The following is a 25,529-nucleotide window of genomic DNA, read 5'->3' as shown; positions in this document are numbered from 1 at the left end:
GGACGATTTGTTACTATATGTGGCAGACCCGGCGGAGGGGATGCCAGAAATAATGCGGATACTTGGGGAGTTTGGGGATTTTTCAGGGTATAAATTGAACATGGGGAAAAGTGAGTTGTTTGTGGTGCATCCAGGGGAGCAGAGTAGAGAAATAGAGGACCTACCGTTGAGGAAGGTAACAAGGGACTTTCGTTACCTGGGGATCCAGATAGCCAAGAATTGGGGCACATTGCATAGGTTAAATTTAACGCGGTTGGTGGAACAAATGGAGGAGGATTTCAAGAGATGGGATATGGTATCCCTGTCACTGGCAGGGAGGGTGCAGGCGGTTAAGATGGTGGTCCTCCCGAGATTCCTCTTTGTGTTTCAGTGCCTCCCGGTGGTGATCACGAAGGCTTTTTTTAAAAGGATTGAAAAGAGCATCATGGGTTTTGTGTGGGCCGGGAAGATCCCGAGAGTGAGGAAGGGATTCTTACAGCATGGCAGGGATAGGGGGGGGCTGGCACTACCGAGCCTAAGTGAGTATTATTGGGCCGCTAATATTTCAATGGTGAGTAAGTGGATGGGAGAGGAGGAGGGAGCGGCGTGGAAGAGATTGGAGAGGGCATCCTGTAGGGGGACTAGCCTACAGGCTATGGTGACAGCCCCATTGCCGTTCTCACCGAGGAACTACACCACAAGCCTGGTGGTGGTGGCTACACTGAAGATTTGGGGACAGTGGAGACGGCATAGGGGAAAGACTGGAGCCTTGGGGGGGTCCCCGATAAGAAACAACCATAGGTTTGCCCCGGGGGGAATGGATGGGGGATATGGAATGTGGCAAAGAGCAGGAATAACGCAACTGAAAGTTCTGTTTGTGGATGGGAAGTTCGCGAGTCTGGGAGCGCTGACCGAGAAATATGGGTTGCCCCAAGGGAATGCATTCAGGTATATGCAACTGAGGGCTTTTGCGAGGCAACAGGTGAGGGAATTCCCGCAGCTCCTGACACAAGAGGTGCAGGACAGAGTGATCTCAAAGACATGGGTGGGGGATGGTAAGGTGTCAGATATATATAGGGAAATGAGGGACGACGGGGAGACTATGGTAAATGAACTAAAAGGGAAATGGGAAGAAGAGCTGGGGGAGGAGATCGAGGAGGGGCTGTGGGCAGATGCCCTAAGCAGGGTAAACTCGTCGTCCTCGTGTGCCAGGCTAAGCCTGATTCAGTTTAAGGTATTACACAGGGCGCATATGACTGGAGCACGGCTCAGTAAATTTTTCGGGGTGGAGGATAGGTGTGCGAGGTGCTCGAGAAGCCCAGCGAATCATACCCATATGTTTTGGTCATGCCCGGCACTACAGGGGTTTTGGATGGGGTGACAAAGGTGCTTTCAAAAGTAGTGGAGGTCCGGGTCGAACCAAGCTGGGGGTTGGCTATATTTGGGGTTGCACAAGAGCCGGGAGTGCAGGAGGCGAGAGAGGCCAATGTTTTGGCCTTTGCGTCCCTAGTAGCCCGGCGCAGGATATTGCTAATGTGGAAAGAAGCCAAGCCCCCGGGGGTGGAGACCTGGATAAATGACATGGCAGGGTTTATAAAGCTAGAGCGGATTAAGTTCGTTCTAAGGGGGTCGGCTCAAGGGTTCACCAGGCGGTGGCAACCGTTCGTCGAATACCTCGCAGAAAGATAGATGGAATGGAAAAAAGAAGGCAGCAGCAGCAGCCCAGGATCGGAGGGGGAGGTGGGGGGGGGAGGAGGAACCAGAAGGACTCTCAGGGTTGTTAATATATACTGTATAATATGTATAGGTCGTTGCTACAGATAATTATATATTGGACTGTTGAATTATATTTTTGGAGTGTTACTTGTGATAAGGCAGTTGCCAATTAGGGTTAGTTTTCATTTTTGTTATTTATTATTTATTCATTTTCTGTTTATAAAATAGGTCATTGTTATTTATGTTGTTATAATATTGTGTAAAGGATGCACAATGTACTGTGTTGGTTGACCAAAAATTTTCAATAAAATATATTTTTTAAAAAAAACAAGTCATCTTTCTTATAAATTTTATCCATATAATGTAATAAAGTCTCCAGACCTTCTTCTGAGTCTAACTCTTCCAATTCCAGCTCAGAAAGCACTTTGTTTCGGATTTTACTGCCATATGGTAGAGAAAGATCCAATGCCATTCCTTGTTTTCTCTTTCCCAAAGCAGTTACCTTAGTCCACATAACTACTGCGCTTCTCCATTGGTCGTACGATTCCCTTTCAGAAAATAAGGGAGGATAGTCATATCCAGCCATCTTTATCCTGGGTTCAGCCATGTATCTTTTTTTTTTCCTTCTCACTCACTCCTTGGTTTGATCAGGAAAAGTTGTATCTTTCAAACCTTCACATTTGCACAGCAACCATTCTCTGCTACCAATTGTTAGACGTTTTAGTTGCTGTGAAATGAAGAGTCTAAAGTTCTTGTTCCTTTTCACCAAACACCATTTATTTCACTTCCACAGCCTCTGCACAAAACTCTTAACAACACACCACCTGACAGAGGCCACCTAAAGCCCCTTTACATATCAGTGTCAATTAATGGATACTTAACATAAATGAGACAACTAATTGCAATGTCTTTTAACCCATTATTAATGTAGCATACCAAAACGCACATCGTTCTTGTGAAGAGCTGCTTTCGCTCTATTGAATTCAGCCCGTCTCCTGGCGAGTTCTGCCCCAATGTCCTCGTAAACTCTAATGAAGTGTCCTTCCCATTTGCAGGTTCTGTTTTGCCTGGCCCAGCGCAGGATTGTTTCCCTGTCTTGATACCAGTGCAGTTTAGCTATAACTGCCCTTGGGTGGTCCCCTGCCTTGGGCTTCGGGCACAGCGCCCGGTGTGCTCTGTCCATTTCTGGTGGGTTGGGGAAAGTTTTCCTCCCCACTAAGTTACTCAGCATCTCGGCCATGTATGCCGTGGTGTTTCTACCCTCGATCCTCTCTGATAGGCCCACTATCCTGACATTTTGCCTTCTCGAGCGGTTTTCCTGATCGTCCACTCTGCCCTTCAGGCTCCCCTGTGTTGTGCCCAGTCTCGCCACCTCCTTCTCCAGGGCCGTGATCTGGTCGCTCATGTCAGTCGCGGCTTTTTCCAGCTCCTTAATGGTCGCCTCTTGGGCTTCCAGTTTCTCCTCTGCTCTGCCTAGGGCGAGCTGCACCTCCGCCAGGGCCTTGGCCATTGCTGCCTGCACTGCGGCCTCCATGTCTGCTCTAGCTTCTGCCTTGTTTTCCTGCTGGTGTTCCCTCAGCGCCTCAGCAAAGGTTGCCTTCCAGTTCCAGTTCTCCCCTGGCCGAGAGGGAAAATGCCCCTGTCTGTCGGGTTCTTTTTCTTGCAGCGCACCTTCCGTTCCGCCGCTTCGTGCGCCGATTAGCTCATCGGAACGGGCTCGCCCATTGCCCTGCCTGCTTTTCGTGCCCTTTCTCCCTCTGCGTTGGCTCCCTTCTGGCATTTTCTTTTTTTTCACCTTTTTTCCCCCCTTCTTTTTTTTTTTCTTTCCCCCCCCCCCTTTTCTTTCTCCCTCCCTGCTCTCATTTAATATCTTTTTTTTAAAAAACTCTTCAAGAAAAATACATATTTTTTTAAAGTGAAAAATTTCTTTCTCTTTAATAAAAGTTTTCTTTTCAAAGTTTTTTTTTAAAAAAGGGAAGTTCTTTTTTTCTCACCCTCACTCACCCTGGGTGGAGAGAGAGAGAGAGAGAGGCTTCTGGTCGGGCCAGGAGTCCCTCTTTGTTCCGCCGCCTGCCTCGTGGTGGTCGTCGTGGCGGGGGGGGGGGGGGAGGGGAGGGGGAGTGGTCACATCTTTGCTGCTGGCTTGGTCCCCTTTCAGTCCCCGCTTTAGACTGGGCCGCCTCTTGTCCTACCCCACGTTCTCCTGCCGTGCATGGTGGGGGGGGGGGGGGATCGCTCCACTCCCGAACGCCAGGTCTCCCACTTTAATGCGCTTTCGTGTTCTTCGTCCCCACTCTCTTGTTGCGGGGGGCCCAAACGGACGAATTTGCGTGCTTGGATGCAAGTTCTCGGTGAGGAGGACACAACTTTGTTCCCCCCCAGAAGCTCCTCCACCCGCAACAGCTTCCTTCACCCGCCGGACGCCAAATCCGCTCGCTTGTTTCTTACCGTTGTTCATGCGATGTGTCATGCAAGAGTGCCTTTAAGAAATGGATGTGTAAGCAATGTACCTTTAAGAAAACAGTGATGTCAGCGAGTGGGTGTGTGTCTGTGTTTTGCAGTGGGCTGGATCTCTGCCATGAAAGACTATCTCTGGATCATTTGGGTGATTTAAAGTAAAGCCTTTAACCTGATGTGATTTTGTTTAAAGGTGTTAAGCCTCTTGGAAGTTTGGAGGAACATTTTAAGGAATTATTTACTGTTGCAATATTATCTGAGTTATCTTTGAAGTAAGGGGTGTTAAGAGATCCAATGTTTATTGAAGATGTTAAGTTGAGTTCACGGAATAAACAGTGTTTTGTGTTTAAAAACCCACGTGTCCATAATTGTAATCCCACACCTAGGGAAAAGCCGCGTGCTCGGAAAGGCAACAAATCCATTAAAGGGTGAGGTTGGTTGAGCTGAACGATACATTTTGGGGTTCTGAAAACGCCTCGCCCATAACGATTGGGGGCTTGAAGGGGATAAAAGTCTATTGGATTGGCTTTTGTGAATTTAAGGACAGTGAAGGATTGTTGCTTTTCCGGTGTGGTATTTTAGTTTAAATGGGGAGAGTTTTGTGAACAATGGCTCTTTCAGAGGCTCAGAAGTTTTTGGGGGTGGAGAATGTCACACGTAGTACTTTACGGACAGAAACAAAATGCAGACTGTTAGATTTGGCAAGAACATTGCAGTTAACATTACCTGACAAAATGCGAAAAGATGAGGTAATTATGGCAGTGGTTAAGCATACAGATCATGGAAAAAGATAAAGAGAGGGAGTTTGAACTTCAGAAAATGGCCATGAAACATGACAATCAGTTAAATCATGTTACTCGGAGTGAAGGCTTGGCGAATCGCTCGCACCTTCTCTTTTACTGCGCGCAGACCATCCTGATCTATGCGGTACCTAGCAGACCATTCCGGTCTACGCGGTACTCTAAGTAGATGACTTTCATGGCATGGAAGACACACTTTTCTCTTTTGAGACGGATGCCTGTCTCCGAAAAGCGGCGGAGGACCTTGTCTAGTTTGCTCTAATGCTCTTGCTCCGTGGCTCCCATGACAAATACGTAGTCCGCGTAGACCACCACAGCCAGCAGCCCCCTCAATGTTTTCCATGATGCGTTGAAAGATGGCGCAAGCCAATGATGCTCCAAATGGCAATTGTGTATACTCATAAAGGCCCCTGTGGATATTTATAGTCACATACTGTCTGGATTTGGAATTATGGAAGCAGGATCAGAATCCCTGGATAGGGTGAAGACCAAATGGGAGGAGGAATTGGGGAGGCGTTGGAGGAAGAGCTGTGGTGTGAAATTTTACGGAGGGCATCGACCTTTTGCACGAAGTTGGCACTAATACAATTGAAGGTCATTCACAGAACATACTTGACGAGGGAGGGGGCCGGCCAATCATATGCACATGATTTGATTGTGCCAAAAAATGAGGATGTTCTGGAGTACTTTCTTTAGCACCATGTCGACAGTGTTACATTTGGACCCAGAACCCAGTCCCTTAGGGCTGTTGGACTTGCCGGAGCTCCAGACAGGGGGTGGGGACAGATGTCTTGGCCTTTGCTTCGCTGGTGGCAAGGAGGCAGATCCTATTGGGTTGGTGGTCAGTTGCTCCACCCTGTGCATCAGTATGGCTGGGAGATGTAATGGAGTTTCTAAGTCAAGAGAAGGTTAAATTTAGCTTAAGAGGGAATGAGGAGGGATTTCGCAAGAGATGGTGTCCATTCATATCTCACTTTCAAGAATTAGCCTCACTTAGCAGCTAAAGGGCGGGGGTAGTTAGTTGATTAATTGTTTTCGGGTTGAGGGAGGGATTGTTAAATGTTCATTAAATGTGGTAATGAAAATTATGTTAAAAATGTTGAAAAAGTTAATAAAAATATTTCTAGAATCCCCACAGTGCAGCAGGAGCCCATTCAGCCCATCGTGTCCACACCGACCCTCTGAAAGAGCACTCTATCTATACCCCACCCTCTCCCCGCCCTATACCTGTAACCCCATCTAACCGTTAGACACTGAGGGAAGTTTAGCATGGCCAATCCACCTATTCTGCCCATCTTTGGACCAGTTTTTGTACAGGTGCTGCCCAATCAAAGAAACCAGCCTGATAATCTCAAGACCCTCCAGTCAACCGAACACTGCCTTAATGTCACCAGTTGCGTGTAGGAGACGGGATGGCCTGAAAATACCGGGGTTGCGCTTCAGGGTCCACTTGTATTTTGGGCAAACCGGTTTGAAAAGTTTGGGGGCACTTTACCAACACCTCGCAGAAGCCTCAAGAGCCCTTTTGAAAGATCCGTTGCCAATATGGATGATAATGGCACAATGGCATAGTGTAGGTTAGATGGCTTTTGTTTCGGTGCAACATCGTGGGCCGAAGGGCCTGTACTGCGCTGTATTGTTCTATGTTCTATGTTCTAATCCAGGTGGCGGAGTTGCGCAGTCACAGACTAGTAAGCTCAGTCCAGAGTCTTTTACGATGACCAATGGCAGCCTAACAGATTGCTGCCCATAGGTTACCAGGGTCATCATCGTCTCCGCTACGGCGAGTGCTTCCCCGTGTAGGTCGCCATTCTCATTTCTGTATCCCGCAAGCTCAATCATTGTACCCCTGTACTAATTCTCACAAATGTTGTTTCCTGACGATCGAGACTGTGGCTCCTGTGTCCAACCCATCTCCAGGGGATGACCGTTCATTTGAATTGTGATCCGAAATGGGAGGAACTCTGCGTGTTTCAGTGCAATTGCATGCATTGTTTGTTGTCGGGTTGGTCCAAATTAAATATCCGGGCTATGGGTTGGCATCTGCCTCGGGTAAGGCGGCAAACCTGCTGGCTGAGCTGTGGTTTTCGCTCTCTAAAGTTTCTCCGGCCGCACGCTCCTCATCGACTGGGGCTGCGCTCTACCGATTCATGGGAGGTATCCTCCTGACCGTCGCTGTCCCAGTCCAATGGACTTAGCTTCAGTGGTGTTCAGCCGAAGGTGGGATACTGGGTGTCCCGGTCTGGGGAGCACCGCACGTCGGGGTGGTGTGCATCCCACGCTGTTCTCCTCCATCCTGATGCTCACCTGGAGCTCCTGGACTCCCTTTTCTACACTCCCTTGAAAGTGAGATTTCCAAAGCTTTTTTTTTTTTAAGGTTCAACAATGGCTGGGCCAGTAACTTGCTCTGGGTCGCCATATTGTTCACCCCACAAAACAGGCGGTCCCACAGCATCTCTGGAAAGGATGGGCCACAATTACAAAATTCAGCAAGTTTCCATAAACTTGTCAGGAACTCCGTTATAGACTCCCATGAGGTCCTCTCTGCCGTATTGAAACAGTACCTTTGTACTATAACCAACGGCTTGGGGTCGTAGTGATTTGCCACCAATGCGACCAGAGCATGGCTTGGAGTCCAGTGTTCTGGGATACGTCGAGCCTTTTCTTACGCTGAAGGTGGGGACCCCACAGGCAGTCAGACGTATCACCGTCTGTCGCTCATCCCCGACTATAATGTTAGCATTAAAGAAATAGCGCATATGAAATGAAATGAAACGTCAAGCCTTTTCTTACGCTGAAGGTGGGGACCCCACAGGCAGTCAGACGTATCACCGTCTGTCGCTCATCCCTGACTATAATGTTAGCCTTAAAGAAATAGCGCATATGCTCTGCATATTGCGTTCAATCTTCCACGCTTGAGTCAAACGCATCAAGTCTGCCAAAGAGTGGATTTTGGAAAAGGTGCAAACCTTAATCTAGTAGAATGAGAGGAGATGGCCATGCTTTCGATAGCTAGCAGCACTGATTGTAGCTTCACGTTACCCTCATCGCCAATATAGTGGTTGCAGAGGAATCCGATTCAAGAATATGGGGAAAGCTATTTATTGGTAAAGCAAATTATATACACAAAACATTCAGGTCCCAGCCTGGACTACTCTCTTTCGGTCTTATCTTTACCGGCTTTTATGTTAGAGTCCATTACTCTATTGATAGGGCCCCACCTCTCATTGAGGAAGCTCATATTCCACGAGGCTCAGAGGGAAGCTAATCAGCCCATCTCTGTAGGTCTTGTGCGGGTTATAACATTTAGATAGCTTTGGCAGACCTAGGAAGGCAGTATCACAAATGAGCTCTATTCAGTCCTTGTTTGCAATATCCACACAGACATAGACATTTCCTACAGGGATTATTGGAGTTCTTTCCCCTGCGACTACCCTTCCTGTCCCTCCCGCAGCCAATCCCTTGCCACTCACCTCGTTAGACAGATTTTTGATAGACAAGGGAGTCGAGGGCTATGTGTGGCAGACAGGACAATGGAGCTGAGACCACAACCAGATCAGCCATATTCTTAATTAAATGGTGGAGAAGGCTTGAAGGGCCAAATAGCCTTTCACAATTCCTATGTTCCTTAGTCTGGGGGAGTTTAGTGAAGTACCAGTCCGACTGTTACAGCAGCTGACAGCCATTAACTCATCACAGACTGGCAATTGAATCTGGGATCCTACCTGATCTTTACAGCATTTACTCAGTCATTGAAGGACCTTTGTATTGCTTAATGTATGTTCATGACAGAGTTAGATTGTTACAAGATACTCCTTGAGTGGCTGATGCCGATGAAGAATTAAAACATTTATAAGCCTTTGACTTTAGTAACTTTAATTTCTGTGTTGCAGAGCACATTCAGAATATCATGACGCTGGAAGAATCTGTGCAGCATAATGTTATGACTGCCATTCAAGAAGTAAGAAACCGCAAATCTAAGTGTGTCTCAGCTCCAGTCCAGGCAATATTCTGTTGAATACAGGAGATTTTCACAGCTAAGGAGGACAACTGTAGAATGACAAAACCCAAGTGGTTCATTGGTGCCCTTTAGGAATGGAAGCTGCAACCCTTGCTTGCTATCCCCACATCTGACTGCACCAACGTGGTTGACTTTTAACTGCTATCTGAAGTGACTAAGTGAGCTGCTCAGTTGCCAGGGCAATTAGGGCTGACCAATAAATGCTGCCTTTGCCAGCAATGCCCATGCCCTGAGAATAATAATGAAAATGCAAGACTGTTTTTGTATGCAGTGCTGCAAATGTTATTTTTAAATTTATAAATATTTATACTGTAAAGTTCAAAGTAATGTTTTGGTGAGCACTTAACTTAGCAATTATGATAATGGAAGAGCATACACAATTCAGATTCAAGAAAACGCTTTCAACTATGTTTGGCATCACACCACTAGATGTTAAAAAGGTAAATTTGGAATGCATTTGTGCCAATATTAGGTTGGATGTGAGACTTGGCATTGGTATTCAATAAGAATAACATAGCTCTCTGGTGATGACTAATTTTAAGATTGACATGCATCAAGAAAAGTCACAAAAGCAAGTGTTATTTTAAACTTTTTTAATATTGTAGTCCGGCTTCTTCTACAATACAATGAACTGGAAAGTAATAGATCAACAATAAATCATGTGATCTGAAAACGGGAACTGAATTTTATCCATCTTCAATTTAAAGTACCTTGGGATCAACTGATGCAGGTTCTTTAATTGGATGGTGGGCAGGTAAAAAAATAAATGAACAGAGTAACTCCAATACCTGGGAGAAGAAAATGTCCTAAGTCCTATGTTCCTATACATTTTTAATAAGATTTTCATAAAGGTAGCACACTGCCTTCAGTTTCTGCTTTATTGGAGATAAAATGGGCGGGTGCTCCTTTTTAGGTGGTCACCAGCAGAGTTTGGCAGGGTAGATGTGCTGTCTGCTGAAATGATCCGATATTAACCCCATTGAATTTTAAGCTTCAATTGACATTTTTACAGCACATTGCGAGTGCCAGTGGAGCTGCCTCCAGTTGGAAGCTTGCCTCCGGAGGTATGGGAGGAGGGTTTGCTCCCACAGGACCGCAACCTACTGCACCTGAGAGAATCAGATCGCGTCCACAAGTGAAACATTTTGCTGCTTCCAAGTTTCTTCAGATATCCCTGCAATCTCTGCTGTATGCTGTGCCAAATCCCAAGTCACAAATGCAATTTGATCTCTCTGGCAACATTGGGAAGCCTCTTTTTATACAACCGGTCTTTACAGTCGGTATTCCTGATGTGGTAATGGTTCATGGTGGTGGAGGCAATAGGATTGGGAAAATGAAGGGAGGGGGATAAAATATTAATTGGTTAATTTTACATTGTAGCTCATGAGTAAAGAACTGGCAGGAACATTTGGCAGCGAAGCATCTGGAGACTTGGATCTACAGGTAACTGGAAAATCTAGATTAAGCTTTGTTTTAAGTTTGTTTATTTTTTGAATTTCAAATCCAGAATAAACTTGATTCCAATCTGACTTCCAGCTTTTCTTTTAAAGCAATGCAGATATTATATCATTGATAAAAATATATGGCATATTCGTAATCTTTGTTCACCATATATACAAGTAAGACTCAGAGAACAATTTACATTTTTACACTTTTTTGTCCAAGAGGTTAGGGTTAATTTTTAATATTTCAAACTTAATATTCAGATTGGGTATTGCATTGCAGAATTGTAGTTGGCAGAGCAGAAGGCATTTAATATACAAGTCTTCTTAAAAGCCTTAGTTAAAGTGGACAATTTAGATTCTTACAAAACTCCTCAAACAAAGAGAACATTTTGGGAGTACTTATCTGGCTGGTAAAAGGCAGCGGTTCAAGAAGGAATTTAAGCATTTGAAGCGGGCTGGCAAAGGTTCAGATTTTGGAAATGTGTTGCTTGAGGTCATGGAGGAATTTGAAAAGAAGGGATTAGGTCTCAAAAGCAATTCTTTAGGATGGCTGCCTTTAAATTATAACAGTGGCACTCTTAGTGGCCCCTTCAATTGGAAAACTGTCAGCAAACACTGTCAAGCAAAGTTCGTCAGTCGTAATCAAATGGGGCTAGAGCATTTGTTTGTCTTGTGTCTTTCGCCAATGTCATTGGATGTTCAGTAATTGCCACTTTCCCTAATTCTCAGCTGTTAATGATGCGAGTTGAATTTCTCCTCCAATATATTCCAAAATTTTGGAGAGAAAGTACCTGGTGGAGATAGTGTGGTAATTAGAGAGAAGTCAGGAGTGCTTTAACCTAGAGGTGAGTGAAATTGAAGGAAGTGGGGATGATGTCTATAAGTTCAATTTTCCAAAATTGACAATCATGACAGAGGCAGTGAAGGCAGGCTGGTATAAACTTGAATGGAAGGAATCAAGGTAGCAAGTGGTGTGGTTCTTGAATGAGTTGCATTTATATTTGGAAGAAACAATCCACTGTTAGGTGGCTGATGATTAGGGGCAGGTGTATGGAGCAATCGGGGGTGAAGGAGAAACCAGAGGAGATAGAGGCAGCCCTGTGGATTACAACAAGTTTGGACACAAATGAATGAGCATTTTGCCTTTAGTATTTAATGTCATGAAAGAGGATACAGGGAAGGAAAGTGAAGTTTGTGGTGGAGAAGAGGAATTTGCAGTAATTACTTGACCTCCAGCATGTAAAGGAGAATTTGGTTGTGGAAAGGAGGCCTTGTAACCCTTCCATATCTTGTTCTAAACACTGGAGGAGTGGCAGGCTCTGTCACTGTCGGTAAACTTTGTTGAATATGAGGTTGTTCAGACATCTGGGGTGGGATTCGCCGACCCCGCGCTGAGTCTGAGAATCGCCGGGGGGAGGGGCGCGAATCATGCGCTGCCGCCCCAACGCCGATTCTCCGGTGACCTGGGAATCGCCGTCAATGGCGCCGGCGCAGTCGCCGCGGCGCCAGTCGGGGGCTGCGCTCACCGGGCTGAATCCCTGCCGTGTTAAGCTGAGTCCCGCCGCCGTCGTTCGCATGTGGTCCTACCCGGCGGGACCTCAGCGTTCTGGCTGCGGGGGTCGTCCTGGTGTGGGGCAGGGGGACCTCCACGGTGGCCAGGCCCGCGATCGGGCCCTACCAATCGGCGGGCGGGCTAACGGCGGGCAGGCTAATCCCGGAGGGCTAATCCCGGAGGAGCCTATGTTAATCCGTGCCGGGCCCCTGTAGGGCTCCGCCACTTTGTTTAAAAAAAATATATATTTTTTATTCTCCCTTTTCACATTTTCTCCCAAATTTACACCCAACAATAAACAATAATCAGTAACGAATGTAATGTCAATCCCCTTATCAATAACAACGATGCCATCCTCCCACCAAACCCCAAACATTGGCCCGCATGTTAACATAAACAAATTACAAAAAGGAATCTGGAATCACCTATAGTCACCATTAACACATACAGTCCCTCTCCCCACAACCCTCCCAGCCCCCAACCTCCCGAATGCTCGTGTGATCCAACTCTCGAAAGTACATAATGAATAACGCCCATGAATTGTAGAACCCCTCCATCCTTCCCCTCAGTTCAAATTTGACATTTTCAAACGTTAAGAATTCCAGCAGGTGCCCCCGCCATGCCAGGGCACAGGGTGGAGAGGTTGATCTCCACCCTAACAGGATCCGCCTCTGGGCGATCAATGAGGCGAAGGTTACAACATCTGCCTCTGCGCCCGTTTCCAACCCCGGCTGATCCGACACCCCGAAGATGGCCTCCCGAGGGCGTGAGTCCAGTTTCACGTGCACCACTTTAGAGATTACCCTAAACACCTCCTTCCAGTAATCCCCCCCCCCCCCCCCCCGCCCCCCCGCAGTGTTCACATACATCTTCTACCCCCTCAAAGAGCCGGCTCATCCTCGCCCTTGTAAGGTGCGCTATATACACCACCTTCAGCTGTATCAGTCCCAATCTCACACACGAGGTGGAAGCCTTTTGATCCCTTTTAGCGGCGCCTTGTCCTCCTCCAAAATAGCCCTGTAAAGCGCCGATAACCCCCTTCTCCAGTCCCCCTGTCGTCAGCACCCCGTCCAGCAATGTGGGAGCCGGCTCTACTGGGAAGCTCTGTATCTCCTTTCTGGCAAAATCTCGAACCTGCATGGATCTAAATATTTCCCCCTGCTCCAGCCCATACTTCGCTCCCAGCTCCTTCAATCCTGCAAAACGACTCCCAAGAAATACATCTTTTAGTGTCCTAATTCCTTTCTCCTCCCATCTCTGAAAATTTAAGGGCTCCGCCATGTTGCCCGGGGGCTGGCGCAGAGAAGGCAACCCACGCTCATACGCGGACCCGTGCCGGCCGTGGCGCACATGCGCGGACCCACGCCGGCCGAGCTGCGCCCGTATCAGCAGATGGAGGTGTGTGAAGTGCTCCAGTACCATGCTGGCCACCTGTCTGGTGCAAGACCGCTGCTCCTAGGGGTCAGATGACGCCGTTGTAAAACGCTCCGGCGTTTATGACGGCGTCAACTTAGCCCCATTATCGGAGAATCCCGCCCCAGTTCCTTTTCATCCTCTTTTTCCATTCTTTGGCATTGAATTGCTCTTTGTTGATTCCCCAATGTAATGATGGATGGTGGTTGGTTTATCCTACTCTTTATGGGGCGGATGAACTCGGGCCTTGTCTCTATAACATTTTGTCCTCTTCCTTCATGCAACTCACCATAATGCTCTCTGGGATGGAAAAATGCTCTTACTGTTGTGAGGGTGTGACTTGATAGTAAGCTCACCTTTGCATTTGGTTGTGTGGTATGCTGTTGTCAATGGATGGCTGCCACTTGTTCCAGCATCATTTGTGGCACTGTCATGCTGGCTGGGGATTGTAGTGTCTGCTATGTGATCTTGAATTTATCCCTCCAACTGATGTCGGAGCCAGAGGTTGAAGCCCTTCTTGCTGCTGCTTTCTCTCATGATTGTCACCTACTTGTGGTGCCGTGGTACCGATCTGACCAATGAGGGGCTTCTGGCACCTGTAATCAAAGTGGAAAAACCTACTCTGCAAAGATAAAAGACAATTTACAGCTGAGGTCCACTTGAGAGATTCTTATTGGAGCTCTCAGGAATTTGCGTGATAAATATAATTTAAGACAGTTTTTTTTTTTACAAATTCAGAGTACCCAATTCATTTTTTCCAATTCAGGGCTAATTTAGCGTGGCCAATCCACCTACCCTGCACATCTTTGGGTTGTGGAGGCAAAACCCATGCAAACACGTGGAGAATATCGTGTACATAGATCCCTGAAAGTTGCCACCCAGGTTGAGAGGGTTGTTAAGAAGGCGTATGGTGTGTTAGCTTTTATTGGTAGAGGGATTGAGTTTCGGAGCCATGAGGTCATGTTGCAGCTGTACAAAACTCTGGTGCGGCCGCATTTGGAGTATTGCGTGCAATTCTGGTCGCCGCATTATAGGAAGGATGTGGAAGCATTGGAAAGGGTGCAGAGGAGATTTACCAGAATGTTGCCTGGTATGGAGGGAAGATCTTATGAGGAAAGGCTGAGGGACTTGAGGCTGTTTTCGTTAGAGAGAAGGTTAAGAGGTGACTTAATTGAGGCATACAAGATGATCAGAGGATTGGATAGAGTGGACAGTGAGAGCCTTTTTCCTCGGATGGTGATGTCTTTAAATTGAGGGGAGATAGATATGAGACAGATGTCAGAGGTAGGTACTTTACTCAGAGAGTAGTAAGGGCGTGGAATGCCCTGCCTGCAACAGTAGTGGACTCGCCAACACTAAGGGCATTCAAATGGTCATTGGATAGACATACGGACGATAAGGGAATAGTGTAGATGGGCTTTAGAGTGGTTTCGCAGGTCGGCGCAACATCGAGGGCCGAAGTGCCTGTACTGCTCTGTAATGTTCTATGTTCTAATATGCAAACTCCACATGGACAGTGACCCAGAGCCACACGGACAGTGACCCAGAGCCGGATCGAACCCGGGACCACTGCTAACCACTGTGCCACCGTGCTGCCTGAAGACAGTAGTTGTCTTGACATGTTATTTTGAGGTCATTCAGGGCCACACAGGGGTCTCTGCCGAAGAGAGAAAAAGACTGGTTATGGATGACATACAACAGTTCGAAGATTTATTTGTCACCATACTTAATGTGCCTAATCATGCCAAGGTCTGGAAACCAGATTAATCTGGGAGCATATAGTGCTCTGTCTGTTGCTCCTAGCCAGAGATCTCTCAGCTGCAGTTCTTTGTACGATAGGACTGCAACACTGACTTCCATGTTCAATTTAAAATTTGTGAGATGATTATTAACCGAGATTTCCGCATTCACCAGAATGAGAAGCCAGGCCTTCACCCATCTGCTTTCCAGTTTGCAACTCTTGGATTAGACTACTGGAGATGTGTGGACGGTGACAAGCGAGAATTTGCAAAGGATGAAGGAAAATGTAGATTGAAGCAAGAAGGTTGTAGAGATGATCAACTGTAGCATCTCTGTTTTGGTAGATCAGAGAAGACAGAAATTGAAGTGAGACAACTAATGAGGAGGTTAGCAGTGAATTCTCCCAACAATTTTTAAATGAATCAACTATTTGAGTAACAAACTCTACAATCAATATTTGCGGCATTGTGCCCAAGGGTGGAATGGTGGCACAGTGGTTAGCACTGCTGCTTCACAGCGCCAGGGTCCCGGGTTCAATTCCAGCCTTGGTTAAATCTTTGTGTGCAGTTTGCACTTTCTCCCTGTATATGCGTTGGCTTCCTTGGGTGCTCAGGTTTCCTCCCACAGTCCAAAGATGTGCAGGTTAGGAGGAGTTATGGGATTACAGGGATAGGGCAGAGGAGTGGGCCTAGGTAGGGTGCTCTTTAAGAGGGTTGGTGCAGACTCGATGGGCCAAAAGGTCTCCTTCTGCACTGCAGGAATTCTATATGATTTTAATTTATAATCTGGATTATAGGTTATGGCCCTAGTCTTGAGATCATTTAAAAAATAATCAGATTGCAGAAACATGTATTTTACATTAAATCTCCTAGTAATTAGAAATGTTAACCAGTGTATAATAAGCCTTCCTTGTTGCTTGTAAGTATTGTACAATTTATGTGTTTTGTTTTCAGCTTAAAAAGGCCCAGGAAGACCTCAATGAGGCTCTGCTAGAGAGAGAGGAATTGACACAACGTTGCCAGGAATTGGATATTCAGGTTAGTGTACAAAAACCTACAATGTGATCTATGATCTGCATTTGGGAAACAGCCCCTTGGCACGAGCCTATGAACCATTTAAAATTTAATTTAAAAGATAGGGATCAGCATACTTGGCTAGTGTTAATCTTATGTGGGAGAAGAGTTTAAAAACAACTTTAAACCACACTGAGTGTACTGGTCTCGCCCGTTATAAATTTATACTATGAGATGTAAAGTGGTCCGATTGTGAATTCTCTATTTTTGTAGTTTACCTTTTTGACTTACTGAGCATTGCATATTTCATTTATCTTTGAGCAATGCAGTGAAGTGTGCAACACGTTTATTTATAAAAGTTCATCTCTAGATTCACCAAAATGTCTGCACCATGCTTACCCTGGCTCTAGTTTCTGGTGACTTTTGTGGTGGTGGTTAATTTAGCTATGTCCATATCCAGGCTTAACCATTCAAGCACAGTGAGCATGGATCAGTTACCAGACTCTCATCATTTGACATAGTACATTTGAATCATTGAACATGGTTCCCCTTGTGAGACAAAGATCTAATTTTAAATTAAATTCTGAGCAACGAACACACATACATCAAGTGATTTCTAAGACGAAAATAACAAACTGAACTCTAAGCACAGAAATAGTCTGCAATACAAAGGTCTCTGATGCTTAGATCTACGCACTAAGGGTTGTGGTTTTGTGTGATCAACTTGATTGTGTGAACCGAGAGAAACCCAGCCTTGAAATTGTACAATGAAGATGATGTGACCGTCTGTAGAAGCATGGAAGTCGATCACCTGATCCTGTCGTATTAACAATGTAGTGGTCGATGCAGAGAGTGCCAATTTTCACAATCATGGATGCAGGCTAATGTATTCCACTCTCAAACAGAGTATAAGGGCGGGATTCTCCGACCCCTCCACCGGGTCGGAGAATCGCCGGGGGTCAGCGTGAATCCCGCCCCCGCCGTCCTCCAAATTCTCCGGCTCCGGCGTGAATCGCGACGCCCGCCTTGGAGAATGGCGGGGACCGACGCGACGCAATGGGCCCCAGGGCCGCCCGAATTCTCCAGCCCGCGATGGCAAAAGTCCCGCCCGTTTAATGAGGGTCCCGCCAGCGTAAATCAAGGTTGGTCCCTACCGGCGGGACTCAGCTCAGTGTGCGGCCTCGGGGGGGAGGGGGGGAGGGGGTAGCGGGGCGATCTGGCCCCGGGGGGTGCCCCCATGGTGGCCTGGCCCGCGATCGGGCCTGTGCCGTGGGGCACTCTATTCTTCCGCGTTAGCCTTGTACCGATCCGCGATGGCCGACGTGGAGTTGAACCCATCCTGCGCATGCGTGGGGATGACGTCAGCAGACGCTGGCGCTCCCGCGCATGCGTCAACTCACGCCAGCTGCTGGAGGCACTTCGGTGCCGTTGGCGTGGCGCCAAGCCCCTTCCCCGCTGGCCGGCGCGGCGCAAACCACACCGGGGCCGGCCTAGCCCCTGAAGGTGCGGAGGATTCCGCACCTTTGGGGCGGCCCGACGCCGGAGTGGTTCACGCCACATTTCCCCCGCCCCGCCGGGTAGGGGAGGATCCCGCCCCAGTTTTTGGTTTTTGACAGAGTGTAATGCATAAGCTTTGCTTCATTCAATGTACTGAGAATACAGCTCAAATCGCATTTCCTATTGTACCATAGGCGGGATTCTCCTTTCCGAGGACTAAGTCCCCACGCCGGCGGAAAAACAAGCGCAAACTCCTCCGGCGTCAACAGCCCCCGAAAGTGTGGAATTCACTTTACTTCCGGGAGCTAGGTGGACGCGGAGGGGTTGGCGCCGCTCCTACAGACGCCGAAGGGACTGCGCGAGTTCGCGCATTCGACGAACCGCGGCGTGTTTTGGCGCATGCGCGGGGGGTTCTCTTCTCCGCGCCGGCCATGGCGGAGCCCTACAGCGGGAAAGAGTGCCCCCACGGCACAGGCCCGCCAGCGGATCGGTGGGCCCCGATCACGGGCCTGGCCACCGTGAGAGCTCCCCCCGGGGTTAGGTCCCCCCGCACCCCCAGAAGGCCACACCAGCCGACTTACCTGCCAGGTCCTGCCGGTACATGAGTTGAGTGAAAACGGACGGCCGCTCGGCCCATCGGGGCCCGGAGAATTGCCGGGGGGGGGGGGGGCGCTGCCAACGGCCCCCGACCGGCGTGGCGTGAACCCTGCCCCCGCCCGAAAACCGGCGCCGCAGAATACGGCAGCCGGCGGCGGGGCGGGATTCGCGCCACCCCCCCACCCCCGAGGATTCTCTGACCCGGCGGGGGGTTGGAGAATCCTGCTGCATATGTTTCTGTATGCGGATTGAAATGCGCAGGGATTCACTATTTTGACCTTTTAACGTAATACTATTTCATAGTAGCTTCCAAAGAGGCTCTGTAATCTCTGAATTCTTGGAATGAATTTGTGATTAAAGTTCATGGTATCAAAGAATGATGCCACCTTTTTAACATTAGACGGGGCTAGGAGCATGTAAATGGTTTGTGTAAGTTTTACTTCAGCTTTTGTCACTCTCGCTTGGGAAGTCAATCATGGGTACCGCAAATGTGCATTTGTCTTATTGAGTCTCAACTTGTGTTGTTTGAGTCAAGTTAGAAAAGTTGATTGTGTGTTGCTTTGTCCTTTCCATGGACGATGATGCTGACAAATAGGTTGAGCGTTCCGTCAATGTCTGAGATGACTGAAGAAATGATCTTCTAGAATGCGCTGAGTGCCGAACTCCATAGGACATTCTATGCTACTAAAACATGCCTTCATGAGCAACAAAAGATTTAAGATATTTTCTTTTCTTTTCTCGAGGAGATGAAGATTGCTCTCACATTTTCAGTCATGAAGTGCTACTGATGGTTCCTGTATCACAGGAAGTGGATACTTGTGTGGTAATCACCACTGTTGTACATATTAGGAGATGTGTGGTAAGGCCCTGTACTACAGGTACGGGGGTAGTCCCTGCTTGCTGGCTCTGCCCAGTAGGCGGAGTATAAATATGTGTGCTCCACATACAGCAGCCATTTCGCCAGCTGCTGTAGGAGGCCACACATCTTAGAGTAATAAAGCCTCCGTTGTATTCAACTCTCGTCTCTGTGCAATTGATCGTGCATCACCTTGTCTGAAATTAAAGCATTTTTTATTGCTTTAAGGTCAATGAATAGACCAAGTTTTCCATTTTTGTATTGTGCAATGACTGACTGAGTTTGATGTCCACAGCTCAGTGATACTGTCTGCTTCTAGTCATCAGTTCCTGTAACACTTTGGTGCAGATCGCAAACCACAACTATCACAAATTTTGCGAACTGGTGGAACTGATGTGCCAATGTGAGGAGCACTTGGTTTTTTTTTTTCTTTAAAAATGTATTTTATTCCAAACTCAACCCAGTCATAATTACTGAGAGCGTCCGCACATACCATTAATATACATAGTTTGTACAAATCATTCCCTTGTGGGTGACACAGTGGTTAGCACTGCTGCCTCACCGCGTCGGAGACTCGGGTTCAATTGCGACCTCTTTGCTCTTCCTCCCCGTGTCTGCGTGGGTTTCCTCTCACAGTAAGATGTACAGGTTAGGTAGATTGGCCATGCTAAATTGCCTCTTAGTGTGTCCAAAGGGGAAATGGCGTTATGGGGATAAGGCGTGAGAAAGGGTTCAGGGTACTGTTTTGGAAACTCGATGGGCTGAATGGCCTCCTTCTGCACTTTAGGGATTCTATGATTTATATTCCTCCCCCCCCACCCCCTAGTGACAAGCAATTCCTTAAAAATGGATGAGAACGGATACCACCTTTCACAGTCCTGTCCTCTGATACTCTAAGGGCAAACCTAATCTCCAAACTCAGAAATTCCTGTACATCCCCCAGCCATGCCGCCGCCACCCCTGGCGTGCTGCTGATTGCAAAATCAACAGTATCCTCTGCCGGGCAATCAAGGAAGCGATTCCACCCCCCCCCCCCCACCTCTCTCACGGCCCAAAGGTGCGTTTCTGTGTAACCCCCTCAAATCATACATGGCGGATGCGATTGGGAGTGCCAAGGCCACGGCTTTGTTCCAAGGTTAAATTATCATCATTCTCCATAAGGAGGAGACGTTGCATAATTTGTGGAATTAAAGTTTGTTTCAACTAATTGTTCATGAATTAGTACGGTGGTTACTATACACACAATATGTGGTTACATATTTACACAGACAAGCTGTTTCCCACTAAGTATTATTTAATGAGCTCACCATTTCCCTGGCATCTACATAGAACATAGAACTCTGGCAGAAATATATATCGTTTGAACATCACACATTTTTTTGACCTGAAGTACTTTTCAAGAGCACTTAACACTATGTCAAACACAGATGTGACTTCTCTGAGCTGCTTGAATATTTGTTGGCCTTCAGCTCCAAGACAATAGGTGAGTATCACCTTCTTGTGGATCACTGCTACTTCTAAACAGGCCACCTGGTAGCACACAAGTAGGTCCTGAACCCTGAAATAAATTGATCCTGTCATGGGCAAATAACTTCAGCTAAACAGCTTGTATGTGTAATATAGATCGATACAGAAGAGTTTTAACCCCTTCAGCACTGAGTGGATAGCTAGAGTTTTAAAACAAATTCTGATGTAATGTCTAAAACCACACTCTCTCAAACCCACGACATGGGCGGGGATCTCCTGGCAAGAAAACATTGTTGCTGGAGCTGGTGAAGTTAAACTTTTCTCAACCATCCTCATCACCAACTTGGCTGTATATTTTATATATTTTGGAACAATGCCCAGAGACTAGTTTCAAAGTGTGCAACAGGTTTATTTACAAGAGTTGTAAAAAACCACTGTAATTACAAAATGTCTCCATCCTGCATGTCTGCATCGAGAGTATGGGCATGAGACACATCGACTCCATACTCCCAGAATGCCTTGATGCACAGCAATTCACATACCACCTCAACTGGTCCACAGCAGATGCTATCTCCCTGGCCCTACAGTCATCCTGGAGCATCTTGACAACAAGGACTCTTACGTCAGACTCCTATTCATTGACTACAGCTCCACCTTCAACACCATAATCCCAGCCAAGCTCATATCAAAATTCCAAAACCTAGGACTTGGCTCTTCCCTCGACTTCTTGACCCACAGACCACAATCAGTAAAGATAGACAACAGCACACCTCCTCCTTGATAGCCCTCAATACCGAGCCTCACAAGGCTGCGTACTTAGCCCCCCTACTATACTCCCTATACACACATGACTGTGTGGCAAAATTTGGCTCCATCTCCATTTAAAAAAATCAAAAAATTGATCTTTTACAGGCACATCTGCAGATGACGTGACCGCAGTGGGTCAGATCTCGAACAACGATGAGTCAGAGTACAGGAGGGAGATAGAGAACCTAGTGACTTGGTGTAATGACAACAATCTCCCTCTCAATGCCAGCAAAACTAAAGAGCTGGTCATTGACTTCAGGAAGCAAAGTATCGTACACACCCCTGTCTGCATCTATGGTGTCGAGGTGGGGATGGCTGAGAGCTTCAAATTCCTAGATGTGCACATCACCAACAATGTCTTGGTCCATCCACATCGACCCTACGATGAGGAAAACACAACAGTGCCTGTACTTCCTCAGGAAACTAAGGAAATTCAGCATGTCCACATTGACTCTTACCAATTAGTACAGATGCACCATAGAAAGCATCCTATCTAGCTGCATCACGGTCTTGTGTGGCAACTGCTGGGCCCAAGACTGTAAGAAACTACAGAGAGTTGTGAACACAGCCCCATCCATGACTGTAGTTTCTTACGGTCTTGGTCTGAGCAGTTGCCATACCAGACGGAAACTGTACTAAAAGGCTTCGACCTTAATTGTGTCACATTTTGAGGATATGGTGCTTCTAAGATTGCTGACATTTTCCTTTGCTCTTTGTGTAAGCAACTTTGTTGATAATATGTCCAAGGTATTTGATGGGTGACTTGAAAAAAGTTCCAATTTTCCTTCTTAACTCTCAGGTGGTAGCTCTGTAACCGCTTCAGGGTATCTTCCAAATTCTCCAAGTGTTCATGTTCACTCAAACCGGTGATGAATATGCCATCGAAAAACATTGCACTCCATTCAATTCACTTAGAATTTGATCTGTACATCTTTGAAAAAGAGCAGGCGCAGATGTTCTTCCAAAAGGAAATCTTCTGTAATGAAATAGACCTTTGTGCGTTATGATGGTGAGTAGTGGCTGTGATTCGGCAGTCACATTCATCTGCAGATGTGCCTGTGAAAAATCAATTTTACGAAATTTGTACCCTCTAGGAAGTTCAACAAACAATTCTTCAATCAGCAATCGTAGATGATGATCTGCACACAAAACTGTGTTAATAGTTTTAAAGTCTCCACAAAATCTCAATGAGCTATCCGGCGGGATTTACTAGCCATTCATGCCGGCGGGAAATTCGGGTCGCATTCTTGCATATGGGTTTCCCGGTAACGAGGTGTGTTGTCACTTGGAAATCCTATTGACAATGGCGGGGTCAGTAGATCCTGCTGGCAGGCCATCTCCACTGCTAAAAAACACATGGCAGGGTGGTTGGTAAATCTCACCCATCATGTATTAATCCAGGAATGATTGGTGTTGCCCAATCACTTTGAGCACCAGGTTCAACAACTGTTGTTTGCACTAATCATTTTAATTCTTCAACTGTAGGCCTGATGGCTTATAGTAAGGTTCTAGTTTTGAGATATTTGGGTGTGCTGTCTGGCTTGATTTTTAGGTGTAGCTCAACTCCAGTCATAGAGCAGAGTGACCATAAGAACATAAGAACTAGGAGCAGGAGTAGGCCATCTTGCCCTTCAAGCCTGCTCCGCCATTTAATGAGATCATGGCTGATCTTTTGTGGAATCAGCTCCATTTCCTGCCCGAACACCATAATTCTTTATTCCTTTAGTCTTCCAAAAACCATCTATCTTTATCTTGAAAACATTTAATGAAGGAGCCTCAACTGCTTCACTGGGCAGGGAATTCCGTAGATTCCCTTATTTTGAGGCTATGCCCCCCAGTTCTGCTTTCACCCGCCAGTAGAAACAACCTCCCTGCATCTATCTTAACCATTCCCTTCATAATTTTATATGTTTCTATAAGATCCGCCCGCATCATTCTATAATTCCAACGAGTACAGTCCCAATCTACTCAACCTCTCCTCGTAATCCAACCCCTTCAACTCTGGGATTAACCTAGTGAATCTCCTCTGCACACCCTCCAGCGCCAGTACGTCCTTTCTCAGGTAAGGAGACCAAAACTGAACACACTACTCCAGATGTGGCCTCACTAATACCTTGTACAGTTGCAGCATAACCTCCCTAGTCTAAAACTCCATCCCTCTAGCAATGAAGGACAAAACTCCATTTGCCTTCTTAATCACCTGTCGCACCTGTAAACCAACTTATTGCGACTCATGCACTAGGATACACAGGTCCCTTTGCTCAGCAGAGTGAATCTTTGAACACCTTCGAGTACTTCTTCAGAAGTTGTTGCAAGTTGATCTTTGAATCCACTAATTTATTGACTGTTTCCCAGTTGAGCCTAATGTTTGCCAATCATGTTCTGCCAATAGAGCAGGAAAGTTTTAATGGACAACTTGAAGAGGCAGCTTCCCATTGTTTTCTTTTTCGCCATAATACATCCTTTGTAATGGTACAACCTCTTCAGTGTAATCCTGATGATTACATTTGAAGGCTTTAAAGGCAGATGCTTCAGCTTTTAATGACAAATGGTCTCCGGTATTGATGATACTGCTGCGCCCGTATCCACTTCCATTTTAATTTCATGACCTTCAAGTTCTGGATATGCCCAAAAACGTTTTTGATCACCCTGCATTGACAAGACGCCTACCTTTTAGGTCTTGCAGTATCTCCGTCGTGCTGTTTTTTGGTGATCTTGAGCTTCCTCTGCTAATTGGTAGACACAAGTAGATTGTTTCATTGTGTTTTTCTTCTTGCACCTTCTTAGTGTATGAATTTTCTGAGCCAACATGCCTTAGAAATGTGGCCCTCATTGCCACAGTTCTTGCATGTATTCATTTTATTCCAGCATTCCCCCACTGAGCGTCCAGCCTGTGTACAACAATGAAATGGTTACACCTTTTGTAGCCTTGTTGTGGCATCCATTTTATGGATCTTTACTCCAGCCTCTATCAGTGAAGATTCTCTCATTGCAAGCTCCATGGATGTAATAACATCCTCAGCAGCTTTTAGAGTTAAATCACTTAAAGTAAGCAGCCTCCTCTGAATAGCTTCGCTGTGAAGTCGGAAAACAGCCTGTCTCGAAGAGTATTATCCAGTTTGTACCAAATGCAGAATATCTGGGGAATCGTCTTAAAGACGCTACAAACTGAAAAATGTTTTCATCATCTTCCTGAGTACGGCGGTGGAACCAAAACATTTCTGTAGGAGAGGTTAGGAGAGAAATGTCCCTCTAAGATTTTCATTAATTCATTATAGGACTTATCTTCTGGTTTTGCTGGGTAAACTAGATTCTGTAGCAGCATAAAAGTTTTACAGCTAACTGAGCTGAAATATTGTGACCTTTGGGTCCTCCCGTGTCTTTTAAAAAAAAAAAAAAAAAATCAATTGGAACCTTTTCTCATGCATTGCATGTTTCATAATCCTCATCAAACGCATCCATGACACCTGTTTTTCCCACCATTTGTTTTGGATCAGTTGTGGTCGCATATTTGTTTAAGCCTTCTGCATCAGCGACGGTCCTTTGCCTGATGTCGACATATATCTGCATGTGTGTGCGCAAGTCTGGTCCCGAGAATCTTCCTGCTGCTCCCAATGACGTTTCACGGTTAGTCGACACAAACTTCTTTGTAATGATTTTTCTGCCTTCATCCTTGTCGCCAGTTTTCTTTGAGAACCATAAAATTCCAGCAGTGCAGAAGGAGGCCATTCGGCCCATCAAGTCTGCATCAACCCTCTGAAAAAGCACCCTGCCTCGGTCCATTCCCCTGCCCTTTCCCCATAACCCCACCTAACCTGTAGGTCCCTGAACACTAAGGGGCAATTTAGCATAGCCATTCCAGCTAACATGCATATCTTTGGGCTGTGGAAACAACCGGAGCACCCAGCAGAAATGCACGCAGACGTGGGGAGAAAGTGCAAACGCTACACAGACAGTCACGCAAGGCCATTTGTTATATTTATTTGTTGCTGAAAAGAGAAAAGGTATGGAGGCTCCCACACTCTGGATTCTTTAAAACATGATGAGGGGTTTATTACAGGTGTTGCTCATACAATCAAGATGGTGATTTGTTTAAAACTGGCGCAAACACTCTTCTGACATCACTGCACATCATATGATGCAAAACCAGCAGGAATGTATTCCCAGAT

At 46.5% G+C, this 25,529-nt stretch overlaps 1 protein-coding gene across 1 annotated transcript in view; it reads left to right on the top strand.

Moving 5' to 3' along the window:
* hook1 (hook microtubule-tethering protein 1) overlaps window positions 1–25,529 on the top strand; it is a 149,510-nt gene that overhangs the window by 64,771 nt on the left and 59,210 nt on the right. Inside the window, exons 6-8 of the mRNA XM_072510981.1 lie at window positions 8,846–8,913; window positions 10,354–10,416; window positions 16,077–16,160. Coding sequence (XP_072367082.1) covers window positions 8,846–8,913; window positions 10,354–10,416; window positions 16,077–16,160 — 215 coding nt within the window. The remainder of the gene's footprint in view (window positions 1–8,845; window positions 8,914–10,353; window positions 10,417–16,076; window positions 16,161–25,529) is intronic.

This window comes from Scyliorhinus torazame, chromosome 7, assembly GCF_047496885.1.
Source record: "Scyliorhinus torazame isolate Kashiwa2021f chromosome 7, sScyTor2.1, whole genome shotgun sequence".
Lineage (NCBI taxonomy): Eukaryota > Metazoa > Chordata > Chondrichthyes > Carcharhiniformes > Scyliorhinidae > Scyliorhinus > Scyliorhinus torazame.
This window is presented reverse-complemented; position numbering and strand designations above follow the sequence as displayed.